Below are 22,691 nucleotides of genomic sequence, written 5' to 3'. Positions count from 1 at the left end.
AGTTGGAAGGGACCTCTAGAGATCATTTGGTCCAACTCCCCTGCTAAGCAGGATTGCCCATAGCACATCACTGAGGACTGCATCCAGGAGGGTCTTGAAAATCTCCAGAGAAGGGAACTTCATTACCTCCCTGGGCAGCCTGTTCCTGGGCTCTGTCACCCTCACCAGAAAGAAGTTCTTCCTCATGTTTGAGTGGAACTTCCAATGTTCCAGCTTATGAAGGCTGAAACTACTAGTGGGAAGTGCCATACATGCTTGTCCTGGTGTTGCCCTTTCCTGGGTATCTATTTATTTCCACTGAGGGTTTCTTTTCTCCCCCCCAAGAATTATTTCTCTTTTGCAGATGCTGAACATGAGTTACGTTTTTTTGGAGATGCCTATGTTCTGGCCACAGCAGCCAGAGATCGTCATCTATTAGCCTTGTGTGGACTTCAAAAATGGAACAGGCATCCATGTCCTGGGATTTCCATAGTCCTCACACAGCTTCTGAGTCCAGATGGACCTTTCACCCGAGTTACTGTGGCCTTTTCTACAGTCTTAGACACGTAGGCAAAATCCCAGGCAGTACAATCCCTAGATGGATTCAAGTCTTACTCCCCTACATCAGTCTTTCCCCCCCCCAGTATATTTAATTTTTTAAAAAATAGGTATTTTTTTTTTCAGATGGAAAGAAAAACCTCAAAACTTGATATTAATTTTGAGGGTAATATAACAGTAATAAATCTGTCAGCACTGGAATCTGTCCCCACCTTAGCCTCAGACTTTTAGTTCAATCCAGTTCCTAAATTCCTGTTGTAAATAGATTGATTCGGTTCACTGAGAGTTAAGTATTTCTATACTGAGCTAAATTCTAATTATTCCTTATACTGTAAGTACTCCATTTATTTTGGGAAACAATGGTATGCAACTTAGCAAAAGGGCAGCAAAATTATTGCAATATTAATAAAAATGCATCACAACAGTTGTGGAATAAACTATTAGGCTTTAAATCAGCAAAGTAATTACAGGCCTATTATCCAATATGGCTACAGCTGCTCTGTGTATTTATACACACAATTGCTTTCACATATACACCAGGAGGATTAGAATGAACTAAAACCCATGAAAGAAAGTATTTATCCAGGGAGTTAGTGTAAAAGCAAAGATTTCCTTTCCATACCAAGAAAAACGGAACCAAGCAGCTGCTCGGTTATTTTAGATTCTTGTTCTTGCTTGACAATGACTAAAAATGTTAAGAGCACCAAAATGACATGTCAAGATAATAAATGAGGTTTTCTTTGTGAGCAGCATCTGTCATCAGAATTTCTATTCCTCTCAGCAATATTTGGCTGCTTATCAGAAATTCCTCCTTCCAATAAAGATTACATTATATTTGTTGTTTCACATAAATCTTGTCCCCCTTCCCCCCTGAATATTGATATCATTTTCATGGTAAAACTTTAGAAATCCAAAGAGGGAAGTGAGGAAAACAATCAGTAATAATGGATCTTACAAATTGTCCATTTTATCAGAGTGAAAATCCAAAGCCTAAGCAGGTAAAATGTTCACATGTTTTTCAGAAGTTACTACCGATACGGATATGAAGCCCATTTTGGTCTGGCAGCAAATTTTCATGCATATCTGTTGTGGCCATGCACAAATGTTTCAACCACGCTTCTCTTTCTCCAATGTGATATTCAGCTGCATTCTAGCCCAATTATGTTTCCAAATGCCGCTTATTTACTGCTCGTGTTGCACTTTGGTTCAGGGTAGCTTCCATGGGCACAGAAGCGTGTTTTAGCTGATCTCACTTGCTTTCAAAGAAAGTTAAAAAACCCACTAAGCTAACTTATTTGAGGAGTGAAGTTTTTATGTTACAGTCAGGAATTGGGAGAGGGCAAAAGATGACAGGAGCCTGTATTTCTGGCGGCAGTCTCGTAATCAGCCCCGCTGAGGAGTTATCTGGCTCTCGCTTGCGCTGTGTTTGGGGGACGGAGGCATCGCCACCCCGTGTGTTCGGAAGTGATGTGACATATGCTTCTGGAATAACAAACCCTGCTGTGTCCTCAGGCAGACAGAGCAGAGGGAGGGGGAATGCTTCCGCTTATCACAGCCACCGCAGGCACCCTGGCTCCTGACAGCACCATCTTATCACGTCCGGAACGGTGGCTCCCAGGCAATTTCCTCCTCTCTGTGCCCAGGTGATCAGAGTAGCTTAGCTTTGAAAATAGTTTGTAGGACAAAAGCAGGTGTCCTGGAAACCTGCCCTGACAGAAAGCCGTGCTATAATTGACAACGTGAGCCCGGTCTGAAAACAAGAAGAACCCCCTTGGTGCGAGCAGCAGAAGCGACACAGCAATAGGAGGTGGCACAGGCTGTTTGTTAGTGGTATAACGGCACAGACGGAGGGCACGCAGGAGGCAACCAGGCATCAGGATGTGATGGAAAGGGCACATACAGGCAGTGGGCTGGTGAGCCACTTTGCTTGTGCATTGGGACCACATCAACGCCAGCATCACCAGCCTGGTTTGTACACAGCAGCCCCCACTGTGATGACTCACCCAGGTCATGGCTAGAATCTCCAACCAGCCAAAATACTGGAGAGAAAACAGCTCCTTCAACTTAACTATTGTTTCCTTCTTGAACCTTATTTTAATTAAAGTTGCCTTTTCATACACAGCTTCAATGTGGCTTCCCTGGGCTATTCTTTCCCTTCATCTCATCCTACATCTTTCTGCTTCTTCATCCAAACAGGAAAGAAAAGGAAAGGCAGAGGCTGAGGGAGCTGGGGTTGTTCAGTCTGGAGAAGAGGAGGTTGAGGGGAGACCTTATCGCGCTCTACAACTACCTGACAGGAGGGTGTAGAGAGGCGGGGGTCGGTCTCTTCTCCCAAGTTACAGACGACAAAACAAGAGGAAATGGCCTCAAGTTGTGCCAGGGGAGGTTCAGGTTGGATATTAGGAAAAATTTATTCACTGAAAGGGTTATCAGGCATTGGAATGGGCTCCCCAGGAAAGTGGTTGAGGCACCGTCCCTGCAGATATTCAAAAGACTAATTGACATGGTGCTTGGGAATATGGTTTAGTGTTGGTGTGTGTGTTTTGTTTGGGTTTTGGTGTGGGCTGTGTTTTTTGTTTGTTTGTTTTATATGGTTGGACTAAATGATCTTAAAGGTCTCTTCCAACCTAGGCAATTCTGTGATTCTGTTAGAAAGAGGACAAGATTTCAAGCAGGGACTAATGCAAGGTCCAGCCATTCAGAAAAAAAGAAACAAGAATATTGAGACAACAGAAACACCCAAGTAAGCATGGGGATGCCCTCGTGCTGGACAGAACTGGCAGCTTCTGCCTTGCTGCTTCCCTGGCTGCTGGAGCCTTGCTATATGCCTGTCAGGTTGCTCGGTTGTCCAGGTAGGAGGGCAGGAAAATATGAGAGCTCAAATTTGCACCTTTCCTGGCAAATAAGGAAAGAAAGTATAGGAGTATAGTTTCTTCATTTTTGGCCTTTGATATGATTCTATGATGTGGGGAAGAATTCAGAAGGGCCTTTAATCGACAGGGAGAAGGATGCTTTGGATTGCCACTTAGGCAGCTAACCAACAGGACATCATTTAATGGGAGACATTGTTAGGACTGGATAAGTTTGAGATGAATAAGTCAACATATATTATTTCAGTGTTGCCTATCACATACTAGGTACTCGACTACACTGCTGTAAGAGTTTAAAATTATTGTGCATTATTTCACAACTGGAAAGGGGTGTTGTCAATGTGCTGGAAGACAGTTAAAATGTCAGCTGAGATATGATAACTTGGTTACAGTCAATTATAGAGCCATAACTTAAAATGCACAGCTTTGATTTTGTTAAATTTATCAGGACCAGCATGGAACCAGGATGGGTAACTCTACATTGTTTATCTGCAAACCCTTAAGTGCTTATCAACACATACATGTTAAATGGGAAGCTGATCATCTTCCAAATCCTGAAAATCCATATTGACAATTTTTCAAGAGGCCATATCCCGGAAATTCAGTAAAACATATGTCCCTAACTCAATTCAGCCCAGTGCAAAGCTCAGTAACTGGCTTCTGCTGTTTGAGGCCCATTAGACTGTGGCAGTGTCTTTGTGAGCCCTTACACAGCAGTTGGCACAAGAGTTCTGTGGGATGCAGCAGCAATACCCGACACAACAGTTTACCCTATAACAAATCTCAAGATGTTGTTGTCATATCAGTACAACACATACTCTAATTTGAGGACGTAGCTGAAAGCCCCTACACTTTTGTCTTCTACACTGCCAAGAGCATCGACATTATCCTTCATCTATCTGTGTATGGGAACATGCCAGAGCCCTTTTGTTGTCTAAAACATTTCAGAGTCAGAGCTTCTAGTGAGTGCTTTTGACAATTTGAAGTTTTTCTCTTTTGCTTAGTTCCTGTAAGCAATGAGTAATTCTCCTTCGCATGATAAACTCCCTTGCCCCCTAAGATTAGTCTCCTGTGAAGAAACCACGTCAAAGCAGTGATCTAATGTCAAAAACGTCTCTGGCTCAAGAAACCAGACCAAACAAGAGAGAGAAAAAAAAAAAAGAAAATGAAAAAACACCTTCTGTCTCAATTTGGAGGAGAATTTCTTTCTTCCTACAGAGTGCATGATGAGTAATTCCTTTGCAAATGCTAAATCCCCTCAGAAAGTGTTTTGGAGTAATATTGTTGAAGTCTTATGCTTTCAATATTGCAGTCAGTATAACGAAACGTCCCTGGATTAAAAATACAATTTTAGAAAGAAAAAAAGCAGGTAGTGAAATAAGAAAAAAATACTGCAATTGATGAATTAGTGCTCATAAATCACCCCCTCTCCCTCAGCAGCTACTAGGGTTTAGCAGCTCTGGTGCCCGGCTGCAGACCCTGGCCGAGCCGGGCAGGGGTCCTGCAGAGCTGCTCACAAGGCAGACACAGTCCAGGGGGTTCCTCTGGGCAGGGTATGCTCAGCACCAAAAGGGATCTTATGTCTCACAGACTTTTCATTTCATCTCTATGGGAATGAATATATATATTTTTTTATTAATAGAAGGCATCAATTTTGACCACATTGACCGGCTTTCTCTTTACCACAGACCAAGCAACTTTCCTGGGTGTACTGTCAATTTTGTAACTTTTACCTGAACCTTTAGAGAGGCTTACCTTTTAGAGAGGCATATGGAGACTTGTTTAAGAACAAACAGATTAAAGATCGGTGTGATCTGAAGATATCCAGTGATGGACACTCAATCTAAGTTCTAAATGAGTAATTTCTAGACGTTAATTCTCTGTCTTACTACCAATCTAGTCTGAAAAAGACAAAATTTTGTTTTCTCTAGTAATTTTTAATTTTTGATTACTACTTTTTAACCTCTGATTACTAAATAAATAGAGCTCCCAAAGTTGTATTTTGCCACTGTAAAGTTTGGATCCCAACTGTCAAAATCAGTCTTGCTGTTTTTCTGAATGCTTTGCAGCTTCTCAACATCCCTTTTTGAACTGTGAGCATTGAATGAATCTTAATAAAGCTGGAAATACCATCTACCTACTCCCATTTGGTATTTGCAGTCTTAAGTAGCCAAAGATTGCTTCTCAGCCACAGATCAAGTTCCTACTATCACACTTAAAGTGCTTATTCTAAAGATGATCGACTACACTGAGTTCAGTTTACTGAGACAAAATGCCAATTTGCAGCTCTTCCAACTTGTAGAAGACATCTACGTTCACTTGTCTGAGATTAATTACTTTACTCTCATTGAAAAAAAATCATCCTTCTCAAATGGTCCTGGTTTGCTATTGCGTATCCTGCTCTGTATAATCAGCCAGCTTCCATAATTATTTACCATTCACACAATAGTTCTGTCATTGCACAAGCTATTAATTATACAAAAGATATACATCTTATAAGTATCAAAAAGCAAAGACTTTTATACTTTTCCAGATAATTTTAACGCACGAGATTGGACTAAGAAGAGAGCCCTTCTATACTCTTTCTGGGAATATGTCTACTGGATGGTGATCCATAGTTGTTTCATTTACCAGTGTGATGTTTAAGCTATTTAAGTTGTTTAAAAAGAACTTCTGTATCTTTAGTTTTTTCTTATAGTGCTTGTATTTTTCACCCAGTTATGTCAGTCTCTGCAGTCTCGTTCAGCCCTTAATGCTGGGCATATCTGCCTTCCTGTGGCTTTTAGTTGAGACTTCAATCAGATTGAGCTCCAGCTTTGCCCACATTAGTTGCTGTATACTCACTGAACTTTACAGTAGACCAATACGTAGTGGTCATATCTTCAAAATTCATCATACTAAGGAGGAACACGGAAACTCTAAGCGCACAGAGCAGGGAATGTCAGACTCCATGTGCTGCAGGGTTTGGAGCACAGCCACAGAACTGGATGGATGTGGCCATGGTCACTGATTTATAGTTTGATGAAAATTGCTGGCTGAGTTCATGTGAAACATGGAAATTGCAGCAAAGGAGGAAGCAAAGAGATGATTGTGGTGTTCTAAATTACCATGCATCTGCAACTGCAATCCAGAAACACTGCCATTTAAACAGTAACTATCATTCAATTCCCTTTCAAGTAGGAAAGAAATAGGAGGAATGTGGGAAATAAGCTTTTTCAATGAGTTTGGGCTGAATCGGTTGCCTGAATACAGACAGCTGACTGTGCAGTCTTCTAAGTCAAAGACATAGGTATGAGGCTGCCAAATCTGGCACAAGATCTATAGTCCTGTGCCAGGTCTGTCCTTCCAGACCTGAGACTAGGTGGGATAACTGTCATCTGAAATGACACTATAGCACTCTATGTAAGTAACTGAATCCCATCGTAATCTTATTTAAATGTAGGTGTCCGCATGGCAGCCAGGTGTCCAAACCCCAATTATATTGAGTGGTGATCTAATCAATAGACAGTTACTTTAGACAGAGACTGAACCACCCAGCGCTTAAGGACAAAATAGTCAAAGGGCATTTACCTTTCCTCCCTTATGTTGAAACATACAGTGTAATGATAATTGGGCTCAGTAGCACTGCACAGGTCTACTAGAGTCTGTAAGGGAATAGCTTCTCAACAGTAAGGCTAATAATAGTTTGATATAACATCTTTTGGGTTGGAATAAAGCTAGGCGGCTATCAAGGCTGCAGTTTTCAAGGAAGAGACACTTACAGTACTAGCAGAGAGGACAAAAATAAACCCCCAAATTTCCATTAAGGATTTACCAAACAGAAAAGATTTGGGGTTATCAGAGCCCAGGACAACCTAATAGGACAACTGCAGCAGCTCGGGCAGGATTTGGCCAAGCCCAGCCAGAAGGAAAGAGGTGTTGTCACCATCAGGGCCACATTACTTGCCAGTGGTGATGGCTCAGAAACTACTCAGAGATGGCAGAGTGCTCTTTAGGGTAGTAAAAGCTGTGGAAAGATGTGGCACAGTGCTCGCCTGGCCTGGCCTGCCTCTGAACCAGGGGAAGAAGCCAAAGGAGCTGCCCTTCAGCTGAGACAGTGTCTGAATGGAGGAGAGCAAGAGAGTAGGCAAGGAAATGAGGGCACTGTGTTGGGCATAAATTGCAGGGTATCAGGGGCAATCTGTGTGAGAGGACAGTCCTGTGACTGCCCAGTGCTTGTCACAGCTGGTTCCATTTGGCTCTGAAGATGATGTGAACAACTAATCAGGTGCCAAAACCTCATGCTCAAATGTATTTAAGGAAAAGTGTGAGCTGCAAGGGTTAAGTCACACAGGAAGAGACACATGAGGAAATGTGGAAGGAGATGTTGCTGGGGACATGGCTGGAGATGCTCTTGGAAAGAGGTGCTCCATGCTGGGCTGTGGATGCTCCTAAGGAATTGTGGCCATTGGCCACCCACACAACGGCAGGACAACCCTGAGGGACTGCAGGTTGTGAAAGAGGTGTTTGCCTAGGTTTTTGTTTATTTGGTTTTGTTTTTCTTTTCTTTTTTACCTTAAGCATTCCTTTTTCTTTTTTTACCTTAAGTATTCCTTAAGTAGAGACTGCTTTGAATCTGATAGCCTCTTTAGTGTCACCAGCTGGAGCCATGCAGGCTCTGGACTCTGGACTGTTCTCTGGACTCTCATTTGGGGAGCGCTGGCCCCACACCCAGTTACGTGCAGCCCGAGGGCGATGGAGGCTGTAGTGCAGTGGTGAACCTTTCTTTGAGAAGGGTGACCAAACTGCAGCATCCAACACTCCAGATGACTAGGCCTTCAGGTACTTTTAAAGGTGGATGATTACATTCTCCTGAACTTATTTCAGTTTGCTATTACTCACAAATCACTTACTCATTAAGTGAATCCAATTTATCACTGAATAATAATGACCAAAGGAAGTAAGCTAGACTTACCTCTGGCCTAGGAAAAAATGATGCCATTTTCCAAAATGAGAGGGTTGTATAGCACAAAGCCCAGCACTTAGCAGTATTATGGTGTTGTATTTTGCTGTGATGTTGCAGCACTGCTGTCCTCCTGGTGCCTCTGGCTCTACTGCATTCTCAAGAGACCCTACATTTCTGGGAGGGCAGGGTAAGCTCACATCCTCTTGTCATACCACAACTCTGGAGGAAAGGAGGCTGAGGGGAGACCTGATCATTCTCTACCACTACCTGAAAGGAGGGTGTAGCGAGGTGGGTGTTGGTCTCCTAAGTAAAAGTGATAGGACAAGAGGAAACCTGCCCCTGGGGAGGTTTAGGATGGATATTATGAAAAATTTCTTCACCAAAAGGCTTGTCAAGCATTGGAATAGGCTGCCCAGGGAAGTAGTTGAGTCACCATTCCGGGATATATTTAAAAGATGTGTAGTTGTGGTGCTAAGGGATATGGTGGTGGACTTGGCAGTGCTAGGTTAACAGTTGGATTTGGTGGTCTTAAAGGTCTTTTCCAACCTAAACAATTTTATGATTTTAAGTCACCCATATTAACTAATAGGAGATGATTACGGAAACGATAAGAGTATGGCCAGTAGCTTTTCCTGCAAAAAAGGTATGCCTTTGTGGCCTCCTCCAGACTTTCTGTTCTTTGAGCTAGACTCTTCACAGCTTACGACTCAGTATGCTGACTTTGGACCTCTTGATTCAGGATATCCACTGCTTCTCATTTGAATGGTAGCATCAGCTCTGCTGGTACATAAACCTCCCAGTTCTTGCAGTTACACTAGTTTAGGTTTGTGTAGATCCTTTACTCACAAGTGGAGGAAATCCAGTTCTTTTCCTGTTCTGGAACCATGACAATATCTGTCCAGGGACCCATAGTACTTGGTTCACAACTGCAGGCCAGTGGAGAAAGCAAGATTCCTAAACACTTCCAGGTTTTATAGAGAGAGAGGGAGGAAAAAGTGGGTTTCTGATCAACCTGCCAAACCCTGAGTGCTGAGCAGGTCTTCCTGCCTCCCCAGGTGTACTGGTGTAGAGCTTGAGTGTTGCTGGTTACACCAGGCTGTGTGTGGAGTCATTCAACAGCAGACAATCAAACAGCATCTGTTAGCAAAACTTTGAAATAGAAATCAGGCCTTAATTGGAGCATTGTCTTCTTGCTTTATGGATAACTTTTTCTCATAGAGCAACATGGTTTTGAGGTTTGCATTAATTAGTACTAGTAAAACTGAACGGTAAGCAGAGATAATACAACATAATTTTTCCTGAGGACCTATTAAATAATATTTATGTTTAAACTGATTCATGAAAGGCAAATAATATTTATACATGGCAATGGAGGAATTTCAGTAGAATATAAAACATATTTTATTTCTTAGGACATAGAACACAGAAATAGATTGAATCACAGAACAAAGTAAATTCTTCCCATATATCATATACTCCAGCACCTGACCCTCTTAACAGCTCCCTTCTGATCTCTCTCCAGTTTGCTAATCTCTCTCTCTTTTATGAGTAAACATACTTAAAACAATTACATAAAACAACAGTTACCGATAGCAAATCATGCACTGGAGGTGGAATCCATAGGATCCAAATAGAAATTTATGGCTGAGATTATAATCTGGAATCCTCAATGGTCACTGAAGACAAATAAACTCTTCTCAGCTGCTGTCCTTCTAAAGCAGACATTAACAACAGATTAGGTGACTTCGCATCCCAGATCCCTTCACTGAATATAAAGAAGCCAAGGATGACTGGTCAGGTGGAGGCACCTCCACTGTAGATATCTGAGGGCAGATGACAGGAATCCTTCCCCCATGACTGCGTTTCAGTCTTTGCTGGGAAGGAGACACAAGGCACGCAGTTTTGTACTGGAAGCCCCGCAGGCAGCAGCCCCTTCACTCCTGGTCTTAATCTTTGTCCAGAAGATGCACAGAAGCTGTTAACCCTTTAACCCTGCTTCCCTCTCAGTGGGATGGTGAATGGCAGGCACTTGGTCTCCTTACAACTTGTCAATTCACATCGAACATGAAGTAGCGTATTTAAATCTCCCTAACAATTCCCGGAAGAAATCCTTCCTGCTCCTGTTTAGGCAGAGCTAATGCTCCCACTGCTGGGTTACAGACATCCTATTCTCAGGGAGACCCCATGATGTTACTGAAGACAACATGAGTGACCTAATGGACCTTAAAAAAATCAGCACATCACCTTTGATGTGTATTAAGACTGAATTACTTGTGCCGCTTCCTCACATGTTGTTTTTTAAAGATATGATCACGTAATAACATTGTGCTGACAGTAATCAATGCATTTAACTTTCCGTGTTACTTTAAATAAAATAAATTCCTTAAAGTGATTTGGAAAAAAAATTTCTCTTCACAATTTCTTTTTTTTTATCTGCCACACTCCCACATAACAGATCAGTAGGTCGCGGCAGGCAGCTGCTTTCTCTGCCTGGCCAGATTACAGCAGCATTTTTCCCCTGAGAGCGATCCATGACACGTCTGAGCAAGCCAAGAACTAGCCAAGTGAGACAGTTGGAATTAGCTTCTGTGCAGCTGGTTCTTTGTACCTTCTTTCTTCACTAGGCACTCACTTCGGAGTAGCTGTGTCCACAGAGCTTGGTGGGTTTATTCCAAGCCTGTACTGAAGAACATCTCACCTGGGAGGTGCCCGTGGCTGTCTGTTGGCCCTAGTGGGAGTTGGACTGGATACGCTACAAGTTTACACAACCTGTTGCTATAATACATGGAAGGAAGAAATAATAGTTTATTTCTGGCCCAAGTTAAGGGGACAACTAGTGGTCGTGCTTCTCTTTTGACGGGACACTTATATGTGATTTGATCTGTTTGCCATCTTGATTCTTACCTTTTCCATCCTAAAAGAAATACTGATGCCGTTCCCCATCTCTAGCTCTGGACATTAAATGGAGGCAGGATTTAAAATCTCTCAGTCTTGAATGTTCTCTGAACTAGTCTTGCTTCCTCGTATACTGCTCTGCTCCATCTCAGGATAGCAGTGAGCTTTGCTGAACTGTTTTGCTACTTCTGCTGCCACAAATATTTCCCGAAGATTGTGTCAAAATCTATTGGGAAAGGTGGAAAAGAAGAAGACCTCCTCTACAAGCAGGGAATATAGAAATAGAAAAATAAAGGGGAAGCTGTCTAAACTAAGGGACTCGTCCATTCTAGGAAAAAAACTTGGGTGTTCTTGGGGGAAGAGAGACTTCTAATTGATTTGATATCTTGCCTTTACACAGTTTAACTTCTGTTTCAAGAATCATAGAATCATAGAATTGTCCAAGCAGGAAGGGACCTCCAAAGGTCATCTAGTCCCACCCCCCCGCAGTCAGCAGGGACACCCCCAACTAGACCAGGTTGCCCAGGGCTTCATCGAGCCTCACCTTGAATATCTCCAGGGATGGGGCCTCAACCACCTCCCTGGGCAACCTGTTCCAGTGCTCCACCACCCTCACAGTAAAGAATGTTGAGAAAGGGTATTTGAGCCCCAGCTGGTGGGCTTGGTTCAAACACTGCTCTGAGTCTTAGATGCTTTAATGGGACACCGTGCTGCAGGCAGCATCCCTCCTCCCTGGCAGCGCAAGGTGTGCTCCTGGCTGCTTTGTGGGAAGGGTGTTCAAGGAGCTCTGGAAGGAACATCTCCCCTTCTTTCCGCCCTGCAGCTAAGCCACCCATGCTTCAACCCAGCCCGATGGGGCGGCTTGGGCGGTGGAGCTGAGTAGATGTGATGAAGGAGACATAAATGGGGTATTCCTTAATGCACCCTGAGCAGACTGAGTATCGTGCTTAGCACAAGGGCAAACCTTTTCTGTGGCAGTGCTTACACACCTGAGACTTCCCACTCGAATTTGTCCCAGCTGCCAGTGCCACGATGCTGGAGATACCCGTGGGCAGGAGGCAAATCTGCCCTGCGTAGGGGCTGCTGCTTTATGCCCCTGTCCCTCGTACCCCCACTAAGTGCTAACACAGGACAGCTGGATTGTCTCCTGAAATTGTCTAAGTCGATGGAACTCATTCTACATGGCTACATGATGTGATGATTTGAGGATGCAGATTTAATTAGGCAACTGCCTTAGCGTACACACACCAGCTTTGCAAGCCTTGGCAAGAGAGCTCTGCTGTGCGAGCTGGGGCCCCTACAGTGGAATTGCCATGTAATAATGAAATGAATTTGAATTAAATGAGTCCAAAAAAGTAGCATTTTCTGCAATCCTGTACACAGAGAGGCAATGAAATGCTACATTCCTTGCAGAACTTATCTTGTTCCCTCCTTTGAAAGTAGGAGAAAAATCAAGAAATAGTCAACACAGCTGGGCTTTTGTTTTTGTTTACTTGTAAAACTTGTTTTAACCATCAACTTTAGCAAATTTTGGCAGTTACAAACCTGTACACTTTATTTTTTTGTTGTTGTTATTTTGTTTTTATAGCAAAAGAACACAAGACAATACTGCCAACAGCAATTATGAAGGAACAATTAGTTTTCAGATGAAGGGCTATACCCACTCAAAGTGATAAACCTTCCCTTTTGCATAAGGTTGAATTTGTTCTCATTGAAGAAATGACATCTCTTAATACCTACTTGAAATGGCATAAAAATCATATCTCTAGTTTTTTGTGCAAAACACATTCATTTAAAAAAAGTCAATAAAAAACACCTTCTTAAAAACAGAAAAAAGTTAAACAAAAAGAGCTGAACCCAAATGAAAGTTACAGTACATTTTGAAATGATTAAGAAGTTTTCAAATCTAAAACTTTTTTGTTTTCTGTTTTTTGCTGTTACCTTAAAAGTTTAAACCAACTTTGATGACTCTTTAGAATTATATCAAACAAACAAACAAACAAACAAAAGAAATTAAAGCGACCTGATTGGCATCAAATATCTACAAAAGCCTGGTAATTTGAAACCATTATATACATTATTTTATAAACTTCTTTTTAAACACCAAAACATACATCTTTTACAAACCAGCCTGCTTGCAACAGGTAAAATTTACAAGACAATCTTTTCCGATACAGTGCTTTAAAGAGAACTGCTTTTACTCCTAAACATCTTTGTCACCTCCTGAAAAGCGGCAGTATGGGCTCTTTGCATTGTTAAATAATAGCGATTCAGAGATTCCTATGACAGAAGAATGCTACAGTTCTGAGGGCTCCAATCTCTTTCCATAATACAGTTCAAGTGCACTCTTAACACTGGTAAAGATTACTTATGGCCTTTGTGTAATACAACATATTTGCAATTATTGCTTTTCATTATTACATAAAGAAATGAATTTGACTTCATTTCCTCCCCATCCACCCATCCCTTGGATGATGCAGCTAATTTGCTAACTGAATGGCCCTTCTGATAATGGAGGTGTTAAATGTCAAGTTTATGAAACACAGGCTAAATGCCATGGATAATGGGCATTAGTCTAAATTTTCTAAGGCTCAAATGACAGTTTGGTGTATTGAGAGGAATATAGATGCAAACAGGCAAAAACCACAGAATTACTTCACGGTAGATGACAGTAAACCATCAGAGAATGAACCTGAAGATGTATGTTAGCTTTCTTGTTGGAAACCTATGAAATGTCCATTATTAATCAGTGAGTAGCTCCAAAAAATACCAACAAACCACAAATGTACTTTCACTACTGGCCTTAAATAGCTGGTTTTCTCCGTTATTAAGCATGCTGCTTTTTGAAACGAAGCTTCGCAGAACTAGTTCAGGGCATCTCAACAATCTGTCCCATGCCTGCAAGTATCATCAGCTATAAGGATACACTACGCCATTCATTTAGCCTTTTCAAGCAGGAGCTTGATGAGCAGTAAAGCTGTGTTCTTAACCATTTGTCCAGTCCAGCCCACATTTCTCTTTACAATGGAATTTATATTGAGCCAAGAGCAACAAATTTTATGTCATATTCTCAAAGTTGAGCACCTGCCTGGGTTGCAGAGACTCACTGCTGCCTCCCCAGTAATCAGCATCTCAGGGGCATGCATTCCCACACTGTGCTCAACCCAGTTTGAGTTTCTGACTGGAGAAGGTACCAATACATCAAGGCTAGCACTACTTCAAACCATAGAATTTGGAAAAGGGGAAAAAAAATTCTGAGGACCAAAATTTAACTTGTCTGAGGGACGTGGGGAGAGAGAGAGCCTGCTTGAGAGACAAGGCATCTGGCTTTCTGACTTCAGGAAAACTGTGGCAGTGAGAAGCCTTTGAGTCCTTCCAGCCTTGTGCTGAAAGTACAGGCTAAGGACACCTGTGAGGTAATCCAGGACCAAAGATGTCACACAGCTTTAGGAAAACAGCCTGAAATCTGCCTGGAAATCACAGCACTGTAATGTATCTCTACATTGCGACATCTTCCTGGTTGCCATCTGTAGCAGGGTCCTATGGGAAGGCAACTTTACGGTGATCTTCTGGTGGGCCTGTCCGTTTGGCCCCATGGGAGGGAAGTGATGCTGTGGTTCCTTGGTGTCACCTTTGGGCCTTTGCCCTGCTGTAAGTTACTGGGCCAGGAGACCAAACACTTCCAGTATCTATGGTTTGGCGAGTGCATACAGGACATTTCCTTCTCATTAGTGGCCCCATCCTAACGGAACTCTGTGGTTCTCTGTGAGGCTTTTTTTTTTTTTTTTCCCTAATAGGATGTTTATAATACAATGGCAAAATAATCAACATATTTAAGAAAGTTACATATGCCTAATTTTTCCTTTTGCACAAGGCCACTAATGTGGTATTGGCAGCATGAAGAATGTTGTGAGCTGCTTTAAGGCTCTTTCCATTGCCAGAGTTACTAAAAAGGCTGTCAATGTGCATGACATTCTCTACCTGATAAAAACGCAGACAAGCATCCTTTTACTCAGACTTACGTACCCTTGGCAAAGTCAGTGGTTTCCAACACAAGCATGTATCTGCATTTTAATAAGTTGCTTATTTCTGTTCTTTAGAAAAAGCAAAGACTATTTGATCTTACAGTTATAATCCACTGATACACAAAAGTATTTTATTAAGTCTATGAAACCTCTCCTAGACATGATTCTGAAAGAAAATACCGTGTATTGGAGCCATCTACAGGAATGTGAGTTGAAATACAGACACACAGGATGAGCAGGGATGTGAGGGGAAACTCTAACAGAACCAGGGACCTGGCAATGACAGCAGCAGCAACAGGAAAATCATCATACGGCAGAAAAAGTATTATGTATTGGATGGAATAATATGAACAGTAATTCTTACATTAGTTTATGAATGTGTTGTTATCTTCCAGGCTAGAAGATTACAGCTTGTCCATGTAGAGCAGTAATTAAAAAGAAAATAAAATGTTTTGGATTAACAAGAGGGATGTTAATATGAAAATGTTACTCCCTAAGAGGTATTTCACCTTAAGATCTGCATTCAGGTCTTATCACTATCAAAAAGAGCCAGAACAAAACCAGAAAGGCCACAGAAGTACCAATATTCACAGACGGGCATCTATTTGAAGATGGATTAGGCCTATTTGATTTGGAGGGGAGGAGGTATTGAGGTATAGAAAACATGAGCGGGACAGAGAAGGCTGAATGGGTGATCCTTGGCACCTTCCCAACAGCACTTTAATAAGTAGGCGTTCAGTGAAATGAAATGGCAACAACATCAAAACAGAAAAAGTACTATACATTGTATTTATGCATATATTTTACTAGTAAAACTCACTACCAACAAGATATTACCGAGGCAACAAGCTTGGTAAGAAACATTGATTTTTTGTTTTGTATGGCAATTGCTAGGCTCCCATGGTGTTCTCCCTCGTGACACATTTGATATGTCCCAGTAAGGTTTTGATATCGGTGTCCCAGGCTTACTCAATAATCTTCACTACAGAAAACAGATGACAGTTGATAAATAGCTGGGGGCTTGAACAGAACTAATTGCATAATGGATAAAAATGTCTCACAGCAAAACAGAGTAGGAGGAAACCCCATGTAAACTGCAGCCCAATGCTAAGAGAGTATCACATTCTCAGAAAGTCACACCAGCTTTAAAAGTGCAGCTAAATTCGCAGCTTTGCTTTTCAAAACGAGATGTTCCTACTCTTGAAGAGACATCAACCTAATTGCATCTGTTTTCCTACAACATAGACTTCATGACCAATGCAACTCATCCTCTGCCTGTGCCTCTGGGCTTGCCAAACCATTTCATGGCTTATTGGCAACTCTCTCAGTTGCTTGCAATCGCGATACAAATCTCCATTTTTTAATTCTTCTTGAAAACACAGGGATAATAGCAGGGAAAGGGGGTTGAAACATACCGTGAGCACATTCAGAATATATCACTGTTACAGAAGCTTGTTTACTTTGAGAAGACCAAGTGACATTCATAAATTCAATGGACAGGAACTATTTGCAGACAAGTACTTGCTAATACTTGTATGTGCAGTACGTGGTCTTTCTATAACCTCACTCAATTTATTCATGTACCTGCATAATGAGCTGTTTTCTAGTGAAGAATTGCTGCATGATCCCAAAGAAAATATCTACACCAGTCTTTCACAGCTATATGAGCTATTGGAGGGAAGCAGCAACATATTTTACATACAGCGAGAAATTAAGAAATCCTGTTTTATTAAAAGTGTTACAAGCTGCAATTATTTAAATTGCATTCTATTAATAACTTCTTTTTGTTGGGGGCAATTTGTGAATAAACACTTCCTGTATGTCAAGAAATGGCCCACAACTTAATTTTGAATGAAACTGAAGTCAGTCAAGAACACGTTTCCCTGGAATATAACTGCTAAAACTATTCAATTAAGACATTTAACCAAGAGACAAGACATGGAAAGCAGCAGAGGAAAACTGTTAATGGATCTGCTCATCTATAACAATGATTGATGTATTCAAATCGCTTTTCAGAATGACTGAATTATGCCATGGAAGCAATGGATGGAACCCCACCAGTAATGCAGACTGCAGCCTCACATTCCCTGTATAAGGTGTACAGATGCTGTAAAATGCAGTGGTAAAAACATTTTCATAGAAGCAAACAACGGGTATGTATAATCTGCTTTAATACATTGAGTGAAAATCCCCCATTTCCATATTGCACTTAGCTGCTCAGGCCAAATCAGTGTGAAAGGCCATTTACTCCATCAGGCTGAGGGATGCACAAAAGTGGACCGGTGCTGTGACTTTCCTCATCCCACAACCATATTCTGAATTCTGCTAACAACCTACAGAAGTCCTCAAATCCTAGGACATCACACATCCAGCAGAAAATCTAGGGCCGGATCTTTGGCCACAGCCCATCCGTGCAGCTCCACCGAGTCAGTTTACAGCAGCTGAGAACTCATCCTGTAAACTCTAAGGATGGACATTTGGTCAAGCTAACGATCTGAGGTTTCAGCAGCATTGTATGCAACCTAATTGCAACCAATTTTACTGCAACAGTTGTAGCATGATGACTGTTGTTACAGAGGCGATTGCCCAAGCAACGAATTTCAAAACAACCAGCAGCATTTTGTGGATAGTTGGGTTTTCTGATGTTTTCAGACACGTGTTGACACTGCATACAGAAGTCGAGGGAGGCTGTGCATACGCAGCTGGGGCAAAACTGGACCACTACTGAGCCAAACTCTGACATTTCTGCAAGTCCTCAGGGGTGAAGTTATGCACACACACCTGACATCAGGTTTCAAAAGATGGCAACCAAAGTAGGCCAACTTGGAGTAAATACACGCTGTATATATGTTGCTCTTTATGCACACAAAGTAGAATGAAATGCTATGGAACAAATAAAAGTATAGATAAATATTTATGGACAAATGACTGGTCGCTTGTCTTTGACAGGTCAATTTGTAAGTGCTGTTTTTTCAGCCATCTGACGTGTTGTACACAGCAGCCCCAGCGATCAATTGCTTTCACTTTTTCGCTGACATAAAATTTCATGCAACAGTGCATCTTGGAATGATCCATACCAGTTCCTTAATACTGTGGGGAGATCATAACACTGTAACACTTTTAATAACACAATACAAAAAAAAAAAAAAATAATCAAACTTTGGGGGAGAGAAAGAAATTATTTAGCAATTTTTGTTTCCCCCTGCCTCAAAAGCTGAGTTTTACTCTTGGTAATAAATAGAAGGTACATACTCTCCAGATTGTCTGTAACAATTTTGTGATGTGTGATGCTTAACACAATTGGTCTCTTCATGTCTGCACATACAGTATCATTTCTGAACAAGTTAATAATGGGTTATACTGTATTTTTGCCTTGCCCAATATATACAGATACACCTTCAGCAAAATTTCTTCTCAATATTTATACTATTAATTGGACCAAATGACCAAAAAAAAAAAAAAAAAAAAAAAGACAAAGATTCATAACCTATTTGCTTTGAAACATCAGGACTTCAGAAGGTCACTACTGAGGTTTATTAAAGCATACTTGTTAGGTCACAGAGGGAGGTGTACAATCATTCTAAAACACATGTTTTAGAATGTTAAGTCTTTTTAAGCATTAAAAAAACCTAAAAAAGCTAACAAGAGTACTAAAATGTTGAAAACTTTTAGACCTCAGCAACTTAGCTAAAAAAGAATCCAAAAGCATGATAAAAAAATTAAGACCCTTAATTAGACAAAAAAAAAAAAAAAAAAAAGAAGAGGAAGAGAAGGAAGAAGAAGAATAGGGGAGCTTCCTTTACACTTGTGTTTGATGCTGGGTCTCCACAAATGGAATGTGAACATTTTCTAGGTTGAGTTCCTCCACGCTTTCATAGTCACTCATGGCTACTTCGGAGTCATCAAAGCCGCAGCTGGCTGAGACGTCAGAGGAGGAGGCATCTAGGGAGTTGTGCAAGGATAAGGGCATCTTACCTGCACTAACGTTTTCTGTGTTCTGGCTTGGGCCAACAGCAAAAGTACTAAATTCATTCCCAGTCTGAGACCCTGCGGTGTCCGTCTCGTTGGGGAACTGGTGAGGAGGGAGGTACTGGCTGGGGTGGAAGTGCGGCCGTCGCCTGCAGTCGGGGCTGAGCGTACTTGCCATGGAGACCGGCTGCGAGGGCGGGAGGGCTTCATATTGGTCCGGATAATCCTCTGGAAGAGGAGGTGGTAACTGGTCCTGGCTTAAAAACTCCTCTTCGTGAGGAGGAGGGTAGTCGCTGTCGATGTCGTAGCCACCAAGGTAGTAATCTGTTTCCAGCTCTCTGGTACTGCCGTGATGAGCCGAGCCTCCATCCGCCGTCTCGAAGTTGGGCACCTCCTCGATGTCGGACAAGCGAGCACTTGGCATCCAGTCAGAGGTATCCCAATGGTACGCTGCAGCAGGAAAGAGAACCACAGAGCTCCGTTAGGATGGGGCCACCAATGAGAACGAGATGTCCCGCATGCACTCGCCTCTTAGTCCTCACCGCACGTTCAAATCACAGCATGCACCACAGGCCATGGACACAGGTCAGCCATGCTCTGACCGGAGGGGCAGGGGAGGAGAAGAAACTGTAGTGTGATGCTAAGGCAAACAAGCAAAGAAACAAAACACGGCCACTCTCAGGCACTTCGCTTTTTAGGATGCTACTAGGTTGGATTAGAAACTATGAGTCCATGAAATCAAAATGACAAAAAGCTCTGAATTTACACTTTTCATAGTTATTTGAAAAAATCTATAAAGGCATGCTTATGGTATCACTCTAATCTCCCCTTCCACCTCCAATGACTTCGTTTCGAGAAAGAAAGTGTGCAAGCAAATAACCTGATCGACTGAAAACTGGATCCTGAAATAAAAGAAAGTGACTGGCCGTTCTCATGCAGCACTTGAACCCAACAGAATTCAAACAAAATAGGACACATGAAGCAGTTCAAGAGAAAACAAAAAGACCCAGTCAGTGCCCGGCCCACCCCAGCCCAGTCCAACAGGCAGAAAGTGTCCCAGAAAAATCACCTCTGTTGTAGTTCTGTCCTTGGTCCATAACAGACACTGTCAGATACAAAGTGAAAAGTAAAAACTGGTAACTCGGAGCTTGTTACCAGCGTAGCATTACACGTGAAAATACAAAACTCCGCATGCATATTTCTAAAGTACAGCTGCCTCGGTGTCATTTTAATAGGATTTTTAATTGCTCTTTATTTTAGCGTACAAGATAAGCTTGCCCAGTCAAATGCAGACATACACAAAGAAATTATTATGTCATGTGTATTATATTCCTTTTCTATCGTATCTTAATTATTTACCCTCACTGAACAGATATGGAATTACATTAGAGCTTGAATTCTTAATACAACAAGGGCTATCCAGCATCTCTACGGTTTATAATTGCAAAGTACATTTCTCTCTCACTTGTTCACTTTGAAACAGAAAAATAAGAATCTACCATTCTCAGGGCCGGTTCAAACAAATCTGGGCCCACCTGGGCTCAGATACCATGGTGATGGGCACGGTATAAGAACCTGAATAGAATAGAATACAAAGCCATTTAATGGGGCCGTTAGCTACAACGCCTCGCAACCCCATACCCCCCTCCCACCTGCACTGCCATGCTAGCCGGTGGGGAGGGAGGCATTCCAGTATGGAGAGGGTGCAGGGGTAGGGGAGAGAGCAAGGAAAGAGGTTTCATGTGAGACAAGAACGGGGAATAAGCTGCAGCGTTCTCTAGATGAGATGCTCTTGTTCAGCCGCATGTTATTGGGCTTCATGCAAGAAGTCATGGGCAAGGTCTTTGGACTGGACTGCGTTGCTGGAGGAGGTCTAGCCAGATAAGATAGACCTTCATGGCATTACAGTAGCTAACTTCTGGGGCTCAGACACAGACGAGGGCAGAGAAGACTATTCTCCAGGCCTCCGTCTATTATCACCACTCTTGCCCTTGCTTATCGCCACATGGCGCATGTGGTGATGGTGATCTCTTCCTTTGCTCATTAACCAGACAGTAGCCATCTACCTGCTCTGTGTTAGCCTGGGGCGAGGAGGGTTGGGGCTACTGCAGGTTTAGCAGCAGTGTCTGAACCGGCCCTAACCACTCTTCTTCTTCACTTCTCTCTTTTTTTTGCAAAGCGGATTTTGCCGTCTTTCATTCAGTGTAATGACATTGCACCCGGGATGCGTCAGGTCCCTCTGAGCTGTGTGCTTTCAGGATCCAGGAGAACCTCACTAATTTGCTGACTTGCACGACCCCCGGCAGCTCCCTGGGGAAGGAGCCCCGTCCTCCCGTGGCAGTGATCCTTCCCGCCGTGCACTGGCAACTCCGGTGCATCTATCGGTTCACCGCTTTCACCAGCTCCACCACAGGGCACGCAAGATTCATATGTCTCACATAAGGAACTGGGAAGTGGGCAAAGCATTTTCAGTGACAGGCTCTTGAAATTGCTGCCAGACCAACTTTTTCTGACCTGTAAAGCATGATGTGGAGCCAGTTTCTTTGCTTAAGCTTTCCTTGAGGAAAGCAATGTCATTTACAGCGTCTGCACTTTCTTTTCACTGTTATTTTCTTACTTTTTGAGTGGGACTTTCTTTTTGAGTTAACCTTGGCTAATTCATTTTATTCGATAGCCAGAAGGGCACTCTTACACGTCAGGAAATCAGTAAATATGCTATAGACAAATACACAAATGCCATCACTAGACAGGAGTAAAAGTACTTCTCAAAACAACCCTAAAACTGGCTCAAGAAAACCAATTAGTCATTTCCCACAAAGAATTTACTTTATAATCTTTAAGCATTGTTCAGATTGGATTACCTTAAGTCTGAAAAACCTCGTTTAAATTTGCTAAAGACAGATTAAATTTTTGAGTTGTGGATAACTTGAGTTGATGTTGAGTTGACATTTTCCCAAGGATAAGATAAATGTTGCATAAATAAATGAAAGTAAAGTTTATCTTTGATATATCACATTTCCTCAGTGCTTTACAGAAGAGGAAAACAGTGATATTTTACAGGTAGGGAAACCAGTTCACTTGTACCACGATGTGCCTGAGGTTACCCAGGAGGTCAGTGGCAGAGCGGAGTGTTGTGCCCTTGGACCCCACTGCCGCGTTCTGTTCAACGGGCATACCAGCCCCAGGAGAAAGGCAGTGGCAGGCAGGCTGTCCTGCCACGTGGCATCCATGGAACAGTGTCTACAGATCTTCTGTTTAGAGCGGAGTGTTGTGCCCTTGGACCCCACTGCCGCGTTCTGTTCAACGGGCATACCAGCCCCAGGAGAAAGGCAGTGGCAGGCAGGCTGTCCTGCCACGTGGCATCCACGGAACTGTATCTACAGATCTTCTGTTGGACACTGTGTTACCTGGGAGAAACCAGCCACCTGCCTACCACCACTTTGTGCCTCT

General features: G+C 42.4%; 1 protein-coding gene across 2 annotated transcripts in view; it reads right to left on the bottom strand.

Moving 5' to 3' along the window:
• Positions 1 to 19,038: 19,038 nt before the first annotated feature.
• The window catches only part of FAT3 (FAT atypical cadherin 3), a 430,327-nt gene continuing 426,674 nt past the window's right edge, over positions 19,039 to 22,691 (bottom strand). The window contains exons 27-28 of one of the 2 annotated variants that reach the window (XM_014958334.1): positions 20,311 to 20,346; positions 19,039 to 19,691 (exon numbers count right to left, since the gene is read on the bottom strand). In XM_014958334.1, the coding sequence (XP_014813820.1) occupies positions 19,072 to 19,691; positions 20,311 to 20,346 (656 nt within the window). In that variant the 3' untranslated portion in view covers positions 19,039 to 19,071. The remainder of the gene's footprint in view (positions 19,692 to 20,310; positions 20,347 to 22,691) is intronic. The other variant, XM_014958335.1, reaches the window with a different exon arrangement.

This window comes from Calidris pugnax, unplaced genomic scaffold, assembly GCF_001431845.1.
Source record: "Calidris pugnax isolate Ruff unplaced genomic scaffold, ASM143184v1 scaffold252, whole genome shotgun sequence".
Taxonomy (NCBI): Eukaryota; Metazoa; Chordata; class Aves; order Charadriiformes; family Scolopacidae; genus Calidris; species Calidris pugnax.
Note: the sequence above shows the minus strand (reverse complement) of the source record. Positions and strands in the feature narration are given on the sequence as shown.